This window comes from Giraffa tippelskirchi, chromosome X, assembly GCF_054371585.1.
Source record: "Giraffa tippelskirchi isolate mGirTip1 chromosome X, T2T-mGirTip1v1.2.pri, whole genome shotgun sequence".
NCBI lineage: Eukaryota > Metazoa > Chordata > Mammalia > Artiodactyla > Giraffidae > Giraffa > Giraffa tippelskirchi.
In genome coordinates this window covers 149,156,266-149,173,910 of record NC_137289.1, presented here as the reverse complement: position 1 = coordinate 149,173,910, position 17,645 = coordinate 149,156,266, and the positions used below count along the sequence as shown (strand labels likewise).

Below are 17,645 nucleotides of genomic sequence, written 5' to 3'. Positions count from 1 at the left end.
TTTTTAATATATAAATATATATTTCTTAATATATAAATATACATATACATTTCTTAATATACCTATTTCTTAATATATATAAATATCTATTTCTTAATATATATATTTCTTAATATATATAAATATATACAGTTCTTTATATATATAAATATACTTTTATATATATAAATATATATATTTCTTTATATATATACATACAGAGGTTTCTTAATATATATATATAGATATATGTATACTTTAAGAAATGAACAAGACTTAGTAGAACAAGAGGCCTGTGACTGATGTAGACATTACAGATCATCCTGGGAACGGTGCCCCCTGACTAAGCTACGTGTCTTTAGTGAAGTGAATGAACATTTCTGCATCTCAGTTTCCTCATCTATAACATACAGGGGTAATATTCCCCACAGCACATGGGAGTGGACTCTGGTGCATCAGATAGAAAGCAATAACAACAGAAGTTTTACTTCTTTTTCCCATGAAAGCAACATAGAAGGTACATCGGTAAGGTCCCCCTCCTCAAGTCATGCAGGCCCCAAGTCTCCTCAACTCATTATCTGTCTCTGTTTACGGAGTGATCTGTGACCTCATGAACCACAATAGCTGCCAGAGCTCTGGTCATCACATCTAAGTTCCAGGCAGCAGGGAGGAAACAAACACACACAGCCTCACTTCCTATAAGTCCCACAATAACGTGGCCTACCTCTCACTGCCAGCACTTAAGGGGGTGGCCACACTTAGCAGCAAGGAACACTGGTTAACGTGACCTTTCAGCTACACGGCAATAAGACCACATAAGAATTGGAGTTCTGTTACTGAGGAAGAAGAAGACGACATTGTCCATTGGAAGAAACTAGGAGCCACCACCTGCAGCTAATTCATAATACAGTTATTACTATTTAAATACGGGACATGTTCAGCATAGTCTCACAACATATCGGGGTGGCCAGAAAGATCATTGAGGATTCCCCGTATTACAGAAAACCCAAGTGGACCTTCTGGCAAACTCAGTACTAGCCTTCTGGGTCTCTGTTCTGTAACCTTCATTCCATCCTCCCTTTCCTTCCTTCCTGGCCATAGCTACACCCACCTTCTCCGTCAGCACCTCTTAATTTACCCATCACATCAGCAATGCTGATGACTCCCAGATCCCAAATCCCCTTTTCATGATCATATATAATCTCGTAAGACACCTAAGTGCTTTGCATATCTTTTTTTTTTCTGCCATTTAGCCATTCCTGTCATGATTACATATTATCAAGCAATAACTTGAAGTAAAATCATCACATTTCAGATCATCAAATTAAAGTTCATAACCATAATGTAAAGTTGATTTGGTGAGCATCTGTGTTCAACATTTATAGGTAAAAATAAGTGTTGATTTTTACTGCTCTAACGGAAAAATGCTACTTAGCTTACTTTAAAATCATTACGTCAAGTGGGGTACTTCTCACATTTTTAAATGACAACAAGAAATCGTGCTCCTTGGTAACTGAGTATCTGCTACCTCTGAGAGGCAGTATCCAGAATAGGGGGGAAAAAAAACGGCTTTGAGATTTCCCAGGTGGGCTAGTGGCTCAGACTCCTTGCTCCCAAAGCAGGGGGCGCTGGTTCAATCCCTGGTCAGGGAACTAGACCCCACATGCCTCAGTTAAGAGATCCCACGGGATGCAACCAAGACTGGACACTGACAAATAAATAGATATTTAAAATGGCTTTCGGTGAGCTTTTGTTTATGCTGCTTTAAAGAAAAAAAAACAAAACAGTGTATATGATGTTTCTGAGTGGTCACGAAGAGGGCTTCAACCAACAGCATGGAAGCCCATCACTGCAAGTAATGCTTGTGCTAACAAAGAGAGCTCAACTTGGACAAGGCAGACCACTTCAAGGTTCGCTGTCTATTCATCAACATGACCTCATCCAGTGACTCAGCCTCACTTTTCTCATCTGCCCCTTTTAGACAACCATCCCAGGACACACTGCTTTGGCCAGGAATCCTATAAGAAGCACAGAAAAGGGCTGGGATGGCCAGGAAAACTCAGACGAAGAAAATCAAGAGGGCTGACAAGGTCCAAACACAAACAGATCCCCAAACACATTAGCTAAGAGATTTGTGAAAAATCAGTTCCCTGGTTTTGAGCACAGCCTTTTGCTGGGTCTTCAAAGTGAATGAACCAATGACAGTTATTAAAATGCTTTTCACGTACACATTTATAAATGAGTACATACATATCACATGTCTATAAAATAAACGGCATTAATCATCCATGAATCTGTGCCTGATTTTGAGTAGGTGTTACACAGTATGTGGGATTACAAAATATATATCTGTGGTGTGTGTTACATAGCTACTGTGCCTGGGACTTCCCTGGCGGCCCAGTGGCTGAGACTCCAAGTTCCTAATGCAGGGGCCATCATGGTTTCAGTCCCTAGTGGGGAACTAGACCCCACAAACCCCTGCTAAGAGTTCTCATGCTGTAATTAAAAGATCCTGCATGCTGCAACTATGACACAGAGCAGCCAAACAATATTTAACAAAATGGGGGCAGTACTGGTAAAGAACCTGCCTGCCAACGCAGGAGACTTAGAGAGTCACAGGTTTGAGTCCTAGGTCGGGAAAATCCCGTGGAGGAGGGCATGGCAACCCACTCCAGTATTCTTGCCTGGAGAATCTCATGGACAGAGGAGCCTGGCGGGCTACAGTCCATGGGGTTGCAGAGTCAGACACGACTGAGCAACTTAGCACACACACACACACACAAATAAATAGCCACCGTGTTTGACCGTAAAACGCTTATCTCTGGTGTGCATTAAGTAGATACTGTGTCTGGTTATAGGAGTGTGTGCTGGTGTGTAGGCTATGGAAGAGCAGGATCAGACAGGATGGTGAAATTTGATAGCACAAACATGTCTTGCAGGATGCAGAAGAAAGCCGGCAGAAATGACTTCGGGCAGTGTGGACAGCAGACAGCAGGCGGTAGTTCACTCAGTTCAGTCGCTCAGTGGTGTCCGACGCTTTGTAACCCCATGGACTGCAGCACGACGCCAGGCCTCGCTGTCCTTCACCACCTCCTGGAGTTTACTCAAACTCACGTCCATGGAGTTGGTGATGCCATCCAACCCTCTCATTCTCTGTCATCCCCTTCTCCTGCCTTCCATCTTTCCCAGCATCAGGGTCTTTTCCAATGAGTCAGTTCTTCACATCAGGTGGCCAAAGGATTGGAGCTTCAGCTTCAGCATCAGTCTTTCCAATGAACACCCAGGACTGATCTCCTTTAGGATGGACTGGTTGGATCTCCTTGCAGTCCAAGGGACTCTCAAGAGTCTCCTCCAACACCACAGTTCACTACGTTTCTCTAAAAGGCCTCCTGCAGCTCTCCGTCAATGACGGCTGTTTCAGCCTCCCCTTCACAGATACATCTCCACATCTCTGTAACAGGAGGACCCAAGAGAAGAGGGGCTGGCTGCTGGCAGGGGGACCCCTGGGGGTGGGATGGGATGAAGGGCTCCAGCCTCATGTGGTGGGTCACGTGTGGGACATCCTGATATATGTCCCCATCCTGACAGCACACTCTGCTTCCAGTTGTTTATAGAAGGGGCCGTCAAGAGGACTTCTTTTTTTTTTTTTAAGATCTAATAAACTGGACATGGAACAACAGACTGGTTCCAAATAGGAAAAGGAGTCCGTCAAGGCTGTATATTGTCACCCTGCGTGTTTAACTTATATGCAGAGTACGTCATGAGAAACGCTGGGCTGGAAGAAACACAAGCTGGAATCAAGATTGCCGGGAGAAATATCAATAACCTCAGATATGCGGATGACACCACCCTTATGGCAGAAAGTGAAGAAGAACTAAAGAGCCTCTTGATGAAGGTGAAGGAGGAGAGTGAAAAAGTTGGCTTAAAGCTCAACGTTCAGAAAACTAAGATCATGGCATCTGGTCCCATCACTCCATGGGAAATAGATGGGGAAACAGTGGAAACAGTGTCAGACTTTATTTTTTTGGGCTCCAGAATCACTGCTGATGGTGACTGCAGCCATGAAATTAAAAGACACTTACTCCTTGGAAGGAAGGTTATGGCCAACCTAGATAGCATATTTAAAAGCAGAGACATTACTTTGCCAACAAAAGTCCGTCTAGTCAAGGCTATGGTTTTTCCAGTGGTCATGTATGGATGTGAGAGTTGTACGGTGAAGAAAGCTGAGTGCCGCAGAATTGATGCTTTTGAACTGTGGTGTTGGAGAAGACTCTTGAGAGTCCCTTGGACTGCAAGGAGATCCAATCAATCCATCCTAAAAGAGATCAATCCTGGGTGTTCATTGGAAGGTCTGATGTTGAAGCTGAAACTCCAATACTTTGGCCACCTCATGCGAAGGGTTGACTCATTGGAAAAGACCCTAATGCTGGGTAGGATTGGGGGCGGGGGGAGAAGGGGACGACAGAGGATGAGATGGTTGGATGGCATCACTGACTCGATGGACATGGGTTTGGGTAGACTCCGGGAGTTGGTGATGGACAGAGAGGCCTGGCATGCTGCAGTTCATGGGGTCGCAAAGAGTCGGACATGACTGAGCGACTGAACTGAACTGAATAAAATACTTTATTATGAAAAATTATCCTGATTATAATGGTCTCTGTCGGTCCATCAGTGGGGAAACATTACAAAAAAAAAGGTGGCTTATAATATACCGACTGTGCAATCAGATATTTTAGGTGGAGAATGACCACTGTCTCTGTGAAAATTGAAAACTGTTAGTCGCTCAGTCGAGTCCGACTCTTTGGGACCTCATGGACTATAGCCCACTGGGCTCCTCTGTCCATGGGATTCTTCAGACAAGAATCCTGGAGTGGGTTGCCATTTCCTTCTCCAAGAGGACTTTATTAAAGAAGTGTGCTGCTGAGGCTTGATTTGTGACTCAAGATGTGACCTGAAATTGAAATCGTATCAAGCATCTGTTCTGATACCAATGGTATGAGGTCAGAAATCAATTACAGGGGAATAAAAAACTGTAAAAAAACATAAACACACGGAGGCTAAAGAATATTGTACTAAACAAATCACCAACGGATCAATGAGGAAATCAAAGAGGAAATCAAAAAGTATCTGGAAACAAGTGACAACAAAAAACAAGATGATCCAAAACCTATCGGATGCAGCAAAAGCAGTCCCAGAAGCAAGTCTGTAGCAATACTATCTGACCTCAAGAAACAAGAGAAAGAGAGAACAGCCTAACCTTACACCTAAAGTCTGCAGCAATACTATCTGACCTCAAGAAACAAGAGAAAGAGAGAACAGCCTAACCTTACACCTAAAGCAACTAGAGAAAGAACCACAGCAACAAAAATCAAACAAAACAAAAATCAATACTATCTGACCTCAAGAAACAAGAGAAAGAGAGAACAGCCTAACCTTACACCTAAAGTCTGTAGCAATACTATCTGACCTCAAGAAACAAGAGAAAGAGAGAACAGCCTAACCTTACACCTAAAGCAACTAGAGAAAGAACCACAGCAACAAAAATCAAACTTAGTAGAAGGCAAGGAATCATAAAGATTAAATAAATAAAAATAAATAAAATAGAAGTGAGGGAAACAATAGCAAAGGTCAATAAAACTACAAGCTGGTTCATTGAGAAGACAAACAAGATTGATAAACCTTTAGCTACACTTCCCAAGAAAAAAGGCACGGGACCCAAATCAATAAAGTTAGAAATGGAAAAGAGGAGTTACAACAGACAATGCAGAAATACAAAGGACCATAAGAGACTACTATGAGCAACCATATGCCGATAAAACGGACAACCTGGAAGAAACGGACAAATTCTTAGAAAAGTACAACCTTTCAAGACTGAACCAAGAAGACGCAGGGAATATGAACAGACCAATCAAAAGGAATGAAATTGAAACTGTGATTGAAAAATCTTCCAATAAAGCAAAAGTCCAGGACCAGATGGCTTCACAAGCAAAATAAATCAAGCATTTAGAGTAGAACTAATATCTATCCTTCTCAAACCTTTCCAAAAAATTGCAGAGGAAGGAATACCCCCAAACTTGTTTCATGAGGCCATCACCCTGATACCAAAACCAAAGATACCACACAAAAAAAGACAATTAAAGGCCAACATCACTGACGAACATAGATGCAAAGGTCCTCAACAAAATACTAAAATCCAACAACACAGTAAAAGGATCAAACACCAAGATCAAGTAGGATTTTTTGCCATGGATGCAAGGATTCTTCAGCATATGCGAGTCAATCAGTGTCATAGAGCATATTAACAGACTGAAGAATAAAATACGCACGATCATCTCAATGGATGCAGAAAAAGCTTCTGACAAAATTCAACACCAATTTATGATTAAAAAAAAAAAAAAACACGCTCCAGAAAGTGGGCGTAGAGGAGACCTATCTCAACATAATAAAGCCCATATACAAGATACCCACAGCAAACACCATTCTCAATGCTGAAAAGCTGAAAGCATCTCCTGTAAGATCAGGAAGAAGCTATGGGTGCCCACTGTCACCACTACTAATTCGACATATTTTTGGAAGTCCTAGCCAGAGCAATCAGAGAAGAAAAAAAAATAAAAGGAGTCCAGATTAGAAAAGAAGTAAGTATCATGTCACTGTTTGCAGGTGACATGATAGTATACATAGAAAAACCTACAGATGCCACCGGAAAACTACTAGAACTCATCAATGAATGTGGTAAAGTTGCAGGATACAAAATTAATACACGGAAGCCTCTTACATTCCTACACGCCAACAACAAAACATCAGAAGGAGGAATTAAGGAGACAATCCCATTTACCATCACAACAAAAAGAACATCTAGGAAAATCTACCTAAGGAGACAAAAGATCTGGACTCAGAAAAGTGAAGACGCTGAAGGAAGAAATCATAGATGATACCAACAGATGGAGAGGCATACCACGTTCTAGGAGTGGAAGAATCAACACCGTGAAAGTGATTATACTACCCAAAGCGATCCACAGATTCAGGGCAATCCCCGCCAAAACACAAACAACATTTTTCAGAGAATTAGAACAAACAATTTTACAGTTTGTATGGAAACACAAAAGACTCCAAATAGGTTCTAGGTTCATTAGAAGTCACTCAAATGCGTTCCTTTTTATGCCTGAGTAATATTCCATCATGTATATGTACCACAACTTCTTTATCCATTCATCTGTCGATGGACAAGAGAGAAGTGAGTCAGAAAGAGAAAGATAAATACTGTATTCTAATTCATATATACAGAATCTAGGAAAATGGTACTGAGAAATTTATTTACAGGGTAACAATGGAGAAGCAGACATACAGAATTGATTTATGGACAATGGGGAGAGGGGAGGAGAGGGTGAGACAGAAAAAAAAAAAAAAAAGACTCCGAATAGCCAAAGCAATCTTAAGAAAGGAAAACAGATCTGGAGGCATCAGGTTCTGCAACTTCATACTCCGAAGCTACACAAATCAAGACAGCATGGTATTGGCACAAAAACAGATCAATGGAACAGGATAGAAAGCTAGAGATAAACCCACACATCTATGGTCACCTAATATATGACAAACAGATGGGAAACAGTGGAAACACTGGCTAATTTTATTTTGGGGGGCTCCAAAATCACTGCAGATGGTGAATGCAGCCATGAAATTAAAAGATGCTTACCCCTTGGAAAGAAAGTTATGACCAACCTAGATAGCACATTAAAAAGCAGAGACATTACTTTGCCAACAAAGGTCCGTCTAGTCAAGGCTATGGTTTTTGCAGTAGTCATGTATGGATGTGAGAGTTGGACAATGAAGAAAGCTGAGTGCCGAAGAATTGATGCTTTTGAACTGTGGTGTTGGAGAAGACTCTTGAGAGTCCCTTGGACTGCAAGGAGATCCAATCAATCCATCCTAAAGGAGATCAATCCTGAATATTCATTGGAAGGACGGATGCTGAAGCTGAAACTCCAATCCTTTGGCCACCTGATGTGAAGAGCTGACTCATTGGAAAAGACCCTGATGCTGGGAAAGATTGAGGGCAGGAGAAGAAGGGGACGACAGAGGATGAGATGGTTGGATGGCATCACCGACTCGATGGACATGAGTTTGGGTAAACTCCGGGAGTTGGTGATGGACAGGGAGGCCTGGCGTGCTGCGGTTCGTGGAGTTGCGAAGAGTTGGACACGACTGAGCGACTGAACTGAACTGAATCTATGACAAAGGAGGCAAGAACATACAATGGAAAAAAGACAGTCTCTTCAATTAGTGGTACTGGGAAACCTGGAAAGCTACATGTAAAAGAATAAAATCAGAACACTTCCTAACATCAAACACAAAAATAAACTCAAAATGGGTCAAAGATGTATATTTAAGGCTGGACACTATAAAACTCTTAGAGGAAAATACAGGCAGAACACAATTTGACATAAATCGAAGTAAGATCTTTCTGACCCACCTCCTAGAAGACAGAAAATAAAAACAAAAATAAACTAATAGGACCCAGTTACACTCAAAAGCTTTTGCACAGCAAGTGAATTCATAAATAAGACAAAAAGACAATCCTTATAATGGGAGAAAATATTTGCAAATGAAGCAACTGACAAGGCATTAATCTCTAAAATACACAAACAGCTCATGCAGCTCAATATAAAAAAAAAAATCTGCAAACAATAAACGCTGGAGAGGGTGTGGAGAAAAGGGAACCCTCCTACACTGTTGTTGAGAATGTAAATTGATGCAGCCACTATGGAGAACCGTGTGGAGGTTCCTCACAAAACTAAAAACAGAAGTACCACATGATCCAGTAACCGCACTCCTAGGCATATACCCCAACAAAGCCATAATGCAAAAAGTGCACCCCCATGCTCGCTGCAGCACTATTTACAAGGGCCAGGACGTGGAAGCAACCTAAATGTCCATCAACAGAGGGATGGATAAAGAAAATGTGGCACACATAGATGATGGAATATTACTCAGCCATGAAAAAGAATGAAACGGTGCCACTGTCAGGACATGGATGGACCTAGAGATCGTCATACAGAGTGAAGTAAGTCAAGAAGAGAAAAGCAGGTATCATATAAGATCGCTTACACATGGAATCTAGAAAAACGGTACAGATGAACTTATGTGGCAAAGCAGAAGTAGAGAGACAGACTTAGAGAGCGAATGCATGCACACCAAGAGGAGGGGCAGGGGAGTGGGGTGACCCGCGAGACTGGGATCGATGTCTCTACACTGCTGATCCTGTGCCCAACATAGAGAAGCAGTGAGAAACTACTGCATAGCACAGGGAACTGGACTCAGCGTTCCGTGGTGACCGACGTGGGAAGGACATTCAGAAAAAGAGGGGATACATAGGTGATTCACTTTGCTGGACTGCAAAACTAACACAGGGCTTCCCCGATGGCTCAGTGGTAAAGAATCCGCTTGGCAGTGCAAGAGATGCAAGAGACACGGGTTTGATTCCCAGGTGGGGAAGATCCCCTGGAGAAGGAAAAGGCAACCCACTCCAGTATTCTTGCCTGGAGAGTCCCATGGACAGAGGAGCCTGGGGGGTCACAAAGAGTCGGACACGACTGAGCAGACACACGTATGCGTAGAACTAACACAACACTGTAAAGCAACTATATGTCAATAAATTTTTAAAAAGTCTCTTGCTTTGTTGTATATTAAAAATAAGGGTAAAGTTTATTTATTTATTTTTTTTAACCAGCTGAAAAAAGGAAGGCCCTAGTCAATCATTCTCAATCACGAGATCTCAACTCTAGGGTAGCATGTCCCCGGCACTGGACTTTTTTCCTTTTGTTAAACACAGACAAACCTATGAGACAAAAGTCATAGGAACAGAGTTGAAACCACCAGAATAATAACAATAATAATGGATCTTCCAAAAGGAACCATATGACCACAGGAACCACGGACCCTGTGTCAGCTATGGGACTCTTACCTGCCCCTTGTATTCCACTGGTTTCAGTCCTGCATAGATGGGCAGGAAGCTGCTGGCCAGCAGGACCTAGTGGACAAAATAAAGAGACAGCTCCTGAAATGAGACAGCAACACGCCCTACCATCTATTTCACACGTCACCTATCAAGTTACAATTGTTTAAACACAAAAGTCTACTATAAAAATGAAATACGGTCCATGTATTTCATGGGCACAGTGAAAGCGAAAGTGTTAGTAGCTCAGGCATGCAGACTCTTTGCAACCTTGTGGACTGGGGTCTTTCCAAGCTCCTCTGTCCATGGGATTCTCCAGGCAAGAATACCGGAGTGGGTTGCCATTCCCTTCTCCAGAGGATCTTCCCAACCCAGGGATTGAACCTGGGTCTCCTGCATTGCAGGCAGAATTCTTTACCAAGTGAGTCACCAGGATATACTTAAACAGAAGATAAAATTTTTCATGTCGGAAAAGACATTAAAGACACCGGCACAATTCATGTTCCTCTGACTCCATCGACTTCACCCTAGAAATACTGGTGCTTTAATGGTAGACCGCTGAGTCATTGCACAGTTAAAGTCCAGTTCAGTTCAGTCGCTCAGTCGTGTCCGACTCTTTGCAATCCCATGGAGTGCAGCACGCCAGGCCTCCCTGTCCATCACCAACTCCTGGAGTTTACCAAACTCATGTCCATTGAGTCGGTGATGCCATCCAACCAACTCATCCTCTGTCATCCCCTTCTCCTCCTGCCTTCAGTCTTTCCCAGCATCAGGGTCTTTTCCAATGAGTCGGCTCTTCGCATCAGGTGGCCAAAGGATTGGGGCTTCAGCTTCAGCATCAGTCCTATCAGTGAACACTCAGGACTGATCTCCTTTAGGATGGACTGGTTGGATCTCCTTGCAGTCCAAGGCACTCTTCAAGAGTCTTCTCCAACACTACAGTTCAAAAGCATCAATTCTTCAGTGCTCAGCTTTCTTTATAGTCCAACTCTCACATCCATACATGACTCCTGGAAAAACCATAGCCTTGACTAGACGGACCTTTGTTGACTAGACGGATTAAAATCCAGGTGTGTCTAGATTCCCGCGTGCGTACAGGCTGCAAGTCAGGTATTTATGATGTTCTATCCCACACTGTGAGAATCATTTGGACGTTTCAATCTTCCAGAGGAACAAACCCCTCTGGCTGTCATGGCAGTGATTAGCTCGTAGCTGAGGGATGTTTGCATTTATGTCACCAGGCTGTCACCGAGGAAAGAATATATGTTACGTGCCAGGGACATGCCCTGGATATGTAGTGATTCACCGGCAGCTACTACTACTACTAAGTCACTTCAGTCGTGTCCGACTCTGTGCGACCCCATAGACGGCAGCCCATCAGGCTCCACCGTCCCTGGGATTCTCCAGGCAAGAATACTGGAGTGGGTTGCCATTTCCTTCTCCAGCGGATGAAAGGGAAAAGTGAAAGTGAAGTCGCTCAGCCGTGTCCGACTCTTAGCGACCCCATGGACTGCAGCCTACCAGGCTCCTCTGTCCATGGGATTTTCCAGGCAAGAGTACTGGAGTGGGGTGCCATTGCCTTCACCGGCAGCTAGGAGCGCCAATTATACTTTACCTTCCATTTAAAAAGTTGAAAAAGATTCCCATCACAAATTTTACCGTTTCCCCCCACAGAAAAAGCCAGGTTCTGGGGAGCTTTCCTGACATGCACAAGTTTTTATTGTGCAAAGCAGTTTTCAAATCGCTGTGTTCTATCAGGAAAGATACAGCATTAGATACTGACTACTTAAGCTCCAATCCTTCAGTTGATAAGTCAAGACTCCATGGCTGTTTGCTGTGAAAGGTTTCATCGAGTTTCTTTTCCCAGCAGGACTTATTCAGAGATGGGCTGTGGGCCTTAAAAATGACTTGTGCAATATCCATTAGGGCTTCCCAGGTGTCACTAGTGGTAAAGAACCCGCTTACCAATGCAGATGACATAAAGAGATGCGGGTTCCATCCCTGGGTCGGGAAGATCCCCTGGAGGAGGAAATGGCCACCGACTCCAGTATTCTTGCCTGGAGAATCCGCACGGACAGAGGAGCCTGGTGGGCTACAGTCCGTGGGGTCGCAGAGAGTTGGACATGACTGAGTGACTTAACACTTTCTAGCCAGTGTTCTGGGACCACCCAGCAGGATAGGGTGGGGAGGGAAATGGGAGGGGGATTCAGGACGTGGTGGGGGTGGGGAATGCATGAATACTTGCGGCCGATTCATGTTGATGTATGCAAAAACCATCAAGAGATTGTAAAGTAATTATCCTCCATAGGCTCTCAAAGAGTCAGAAAAGACTGAGCGACTTCATTTTCAATTATCTTCCAATTAAAATTAATTTAAAAAAACGAAGCTGTGAAAAAAAATTAACAAAGTACAATGGATACAGTGCTGGGGGAAAAAAAAATTATTACAGGACTTCCCTGGTGGTCCAGTGGTTAAGAATCCACCTGCCAATTCAGGGGACATATTTCCTACTGTCCACGGGGTGGTAAGAGTCGGACACGACTTAGCGACTAAACCACCACCACAGGGGCCTTTAAAAAACCAAAGCCACTCTATGACCCTAGTCAGTTATTTCACTGTGTGTGCGTGCTCAGTCATGTCTGACTCTTTGCGACCCCATGGACTGTAGCCGGTCAGCCTCCTCTGTCTATGAGATTCTCCAGGCAAGAATTCTGGAGTGGGTTGCCATTTCCTCCTCCAGGGGATCTTCGCGACCCGGGGATTGACCCCACATCTCCTGCCTTGGCAGGCGGATTCTTTACCACTGCTCTGCCTGGGAAGCGAGCCCCTAACTTTGCTATAACAGCTCATTTCATTATGCTATGCAGACATGTGGCCTGCAAAAATAAAGGAAAAAAAAAACAAAACACCACTACCTCTAGAAGCTTAATTATGTGGGTTCCCCCATCCCTCATGTCAAAGATATAAAGTAAAGTAAAGTTCACAAGTTAATGCCTGGATCTCTTTTTGAGGTACTGAGATGAAAAATGCTATCCAATTACTTTGTCACAGATAGGAACAGTTAAGAATCCTCTGAACGTGTTTGAAGAGTGTAGTCAACTGGAAAATACCTATTATTTCCCCCCAAAATCAATGTATTTGTTCTGTCACAGTTTATTCCGGCTGCTGATTTGTGTATCAAACTGTGGTTAGTAGGAAAACCGGCTTTCGACAGAGAGGAACTAAGCAGCTTTTCTTACTGACGTTTTACTGCAGGCAAATAGGATTTTCTAAGGAGGGAGATGGTTAATGAGATATGAAACACTAGGGTTAAACATGCTCTTTTCCTGTCTTAACCTTAATAAATCTCGATACATCTAGGGCAAGGTAGGGGGTGGTGTTCTCAAGCGGGGGTGTCTGAGCCCTCGGGGGATATTTTGCCACGTCTTGGGGACACTCTTTGGTTGAGAGGACTGCTACAGAAAGCAGGAACCTACTGATCCTTCCCCATCACTTAGTCCAGCCCTGTAAGAATTAACACGTGTGTCGGGACTTCCCTGGGGGTCCAGAGGCTGAGATTCTTGTGCTCCCAGAACAGGGAGCATCCATCCCTGGCCAGGGAACTAGATTTCACACACTGCAGCTTAGGGTTCACAGGCCTCAGCTAAAGATCGTGTGTGTTTCAACAAAAAGCAAAGATCCCGTGTGCCACAAGTGAGACCTGATACAGCCAAAAAAAAAAAAAAACAATGAAAGAATTACATGCATGTTAAACCACTAATTTGGCTTTTGTTTTCCTGGGCTTCCCTGGTGGCTCAGTGGCAGAGAATCCAGTTGCGATGTAGGAGACACAGGAGACTCGGGTTCAATCCTTGGGTTGGGAGGATCCCCTGGAGGAGGGCGTGGCAACCCACTCCAGGATTCTTGCTGGGATATTTCCCACAGACAGAGGAGCCTGGTGGGCTACAGTCCTTGGGATCGCACACAGTTGAACACGACCGAGCGACTGAGCACACGCGGGTGCACCCCAAGTACACCACGGTAAGAATAATAGTTAGTGACTTCCTGTACAACTGTATAAACCATGGCCAAGTGCGTATTCCACATACTTTAGGACTAGCTCTTTCCATTTTTCATTGCACAGAAAAGAGGTGTTTAGAAAATGATGTACTCTGGCTTCCTTGGAGAATAAATTCTCAACAAGTCTCATTTATGCCTAAAGTTGACTGTGGCGTTTAATGAGAATCTGGCTGTTTATTCAGAGCCTGCTGGTGTAGTTGAAATTCAGAGACAGGCTCAAAGGCATCTTCCCCAGTCCTTCCAAGATAATGACCAATCTTAAATTCAGTCCTTATTTCACCTCCACGAGGCTAAGTGTGAGATGTCCCTGAAAAAAAAACCACGCTGTGTTCAGGGAAAATTAGGACATCGTAGTGATGGAGATGGAGTTGTTCTTCCAGAGAGGGACACCATTCTGCATGGACGTCCTCCTGGGTGTGTACGTATCAGAGAGCATTGTGGATGCCGAAAGACCATCTCAGAGCATACACACAGCGGGTCAGCTTTCAACACAGATTCAACGATTTGTGCCAATTCAGACAGGTGCCAAAGCTCCATTCCTCTGCTGCCATTGTTGTTTACTTGCTCAGTCGTGTCCAACTCTCTGTGACCCCATGGATGGTAGGTAGCCTTCCAGGCTCCTCTGTCCATGAGATTCTCCAGGCAAGAATACTGGAGTGGGTTGCTATTTCCTTCTCCAGGGGGCTCTCCCTGACTTATGGATCAAACCTGTGTCTCCTGTAATTGTCAGCGGATTGTTTACTGGCTGAACCACTGGGGAAGCCCCTTCCCTCTGTGGCATGGTTAATTTCAAAATCATTTCTGCTCAGCTGTGGGGGTGATACACGGCTTTTTAAAATTTTTTTCTCTTATTGAGATACAGCTGATTTACCAAGGTGTTATTTTTTGGAGTATAACTGCTTTGCACAGTTGCGTTAGTTTCTGCTAGTACAACAGCCGATGAATCAGCCATAGGTGTACATATACCTCCTCCCTCTTGAGCCTCTCTCCCATCTCCCCATCCCACCCCTTTAGGTCATCAGACGGCACAGAGCCAAGCTCCCTGTGCCAGGAAACCATAAACAAGACGAAAAGACAACCCTCTGGATGGGAGAAAATATTTGCAGAGTAACCGACAAAGCAGGAATTTCCAAAATGTACAAGCAGCTCACACAGCTCAGTAAAAAAAAAAAAAAAAAAAAGGTTGGAAGACCTAAACAGACACTTCTCCAAAAACAAAGACATATGGATGGCCAACAAACATGATTTGGTTTTAAAAAAAGGATTTACTTCTTTATGTATCCTTTACTGAAGGCTAATATTACAAAATGTTTGGATTTCCTGATTGTATGCTTCCTTTTGAAGAAAAATAGCCCAGAATAAAACCTGGAGTGTAAAAAGGCATGAACTGAAGTGAATGCATTCAGACATTTGGGGGACCTACGCAAAGGGGCCCACAGATGAAGGAATTGCTAAGGACCCATGACGGCAGATCAAAACAGTCCATCTTGAGGGAGATCAACCCTGAATATTCACCGGCAGGACCTTTGCTGAAGCTGAAGCTCCAGTATTTTGGTCATCTGATGTGAACAGACGACTCATTGGAAAAGTCCCTGATGCTGGGGAAGACTGACGGCAGAAGGAGAAGAGGGCGTCGGAGAATGAGTTGGTTGGATGGCATCCCCGACGCAATGGACATGAACTTGGGCAAAGTCCGGGAGATGGTGAGGGACAGGGAGACCTGGCGTGCTGCAGTCTATGGGGTCACCAAGAGTCGGACACGACTGGGTGACTGAACAAGCAAACAAACAAGTATCTGCCTCTGTGCCTGGGTCCCCCAGGGCTTCCCTAGCGGCTCAGGTGGTAAAGCATCCGTCTGCAATGTGGGAGACCCAGGTTCGATGCCTGGTTTAGGAAGATCCACTGGAGAAGGGCATGGCCACCCACTCCAGTGTTTCTGCCTGCAGAATCCCATGGACCGAGAGGAAGCTGGCGGGCTACAGTCCATGGGTGGGGGTGGGGGTCACAAAGAGTTGGACATGACTGAGCACAAGTGGGTCTCTTAGTAGAGTCTCCCCAGGGCTGGGGTCATGGGGTGGGATGGCAGTCAGCTGTACCCCCACAGCTCTGCGGGGCACTCTCAGACCTCTGATGGCAGGAGCCTCCAATGCTGTCCGAAAGGCCTTCTCCCATGCTCTTGAACCACAAGGCCTGGCTTCATTGTAGACAGCCGAACTCACCTGACCCCGTCATCACAAGGTTACCTGGGCAGATGGCCACACCCTTCCTGTTGTATCCTAAATAAGCAGTCTCCTTCTTTGCAGGAGGCCCAGGCTGAGAACATTCCAAACCTTTAAGTCCTCCTTCTGTTTTGCGGAACAATTCCATCTTGAAGTCTCTTCCCTCTTCTCGTCTTTCACTCTAAGTAGTCAAGAGAAACCAGGCTGCTTCTTTCACGCTTTGCTTGGAAACTGCCCCCAAACATCCAACATGAGCACCAGTGAGTTGTAGCATCCACGAAACACGGCAGGACACGCACGTGATTCTTCCTGGTCAGTTCAGGACAAGGATGACCTTTCCTCCGCCGTCTGGTTAAGATTGCTGGGTTTCCAGGGACTCTGCTGGTGGTCCCAGTGGTTAAGGGTCCGCCTTGCAATGCCAGGGATGTGGGTTTGACCCTTGGTAGGGGAATTAGGATCCCATTCGTGAAGGCTAGGCGCTTCGCCTACTGAGACCACGTGCTCCGGACCGTACACACCACAACTAGGGAGTCCGTGGGCTGCAAAGAAACATCCCATGTGACACAACGCAAAGTTCCCAAGGGCCTCAACTAAGCCCAGCCACGGCCAAAGAGAGTCATTAACAACAACAACCACAACATTGCTCGTTTCTGAGGAGGAGGAGGATGAGGATGCGACCTCATCCACATGGCCGGCACCACCCAGGCTTCTCTAAGAAGATAGAGGCTGTCTCCGCGGTTTACCGTTTCCTTTCCGAGTCCTCGCCGGAACCCCCTATGGCAATGCAGGCTTTTGCTAACCTGCGCCTCTAAACTCATTGAGCCTCTGCCTGGTCATTAATTCAGTTCCAGAGCCACTTTTTGGCATCTGTTATAGCAGCTTCTCGCCTCTCAGTTCAAGTCCCCTCTTCTAGTCCGTTCAGGCTGCTACAGCAAAATCCCACAGACTGGGTGGCTCAGGAAACGGCAGGAGTTTCCCTCGCACAGTTCTAGAATCTCAGCAGTACAAGCCTCCGTGTCTACTGAGAACCCACTTCTCCGTCCTCACCTGGTACAAGCGGTGAAGGGGGATCCTGGGGGTCTCTTCCATGAGTGCACTCGTCCCATTCACGTCAGCTCCATCCTCATGACCTTGTCACTCCCCAAAGACCCTCCACCTCCAAACACCATCACACTGGGGGTTAAGACTTCGACACGGGAATTTGGGAGGGAAACATTCAGACCACGGCAGTAAGTCTGAACATATGATGCCAAATACTACGGAAATCCAATCTCAGATAAAATGAGTCTTTGGACCACACAAGTTTCAAAAGAGGTTCTGGGAGGGGCTTCCCTGGTCGTCCAGTGGCTAACATTCTGCACTCCCAATGCAGGGGGCCCAGGTTCCATCCCTGGTCAGGGAACTAGATGCCACACGCTGCAACTAAAGATCCCTGG

At 44.9% G+C, this 17,645-nt stretch overlaps 1 protein-coding gene across 2 annotated transcripts in view; it reads right to left on the bottom strand.

The window, feature by feature from the left end:
- The window catches only part of LOC145536927 (patatin-like phospholipase domain-containing protein 4), a 41,668-nt gene that overhangs the window by 10,835 nt on the left and 13,188 nt on the right, over positions 1 to 17,645 (bottom strand). For both annotated transcript variants that reach the window (XM_081567232.1, XM_081567233.1), the window contains one exon: positions 9,941 to 10,006. In XM_081567232.1, coding sequence (XP_081423358.1) covers positions 9,941 to 10,006 — 66 coding nt within the window. The remainder of the gene's footprint in view (positions 1 to 9,940; positions 10,007 to 17,645) is intronic.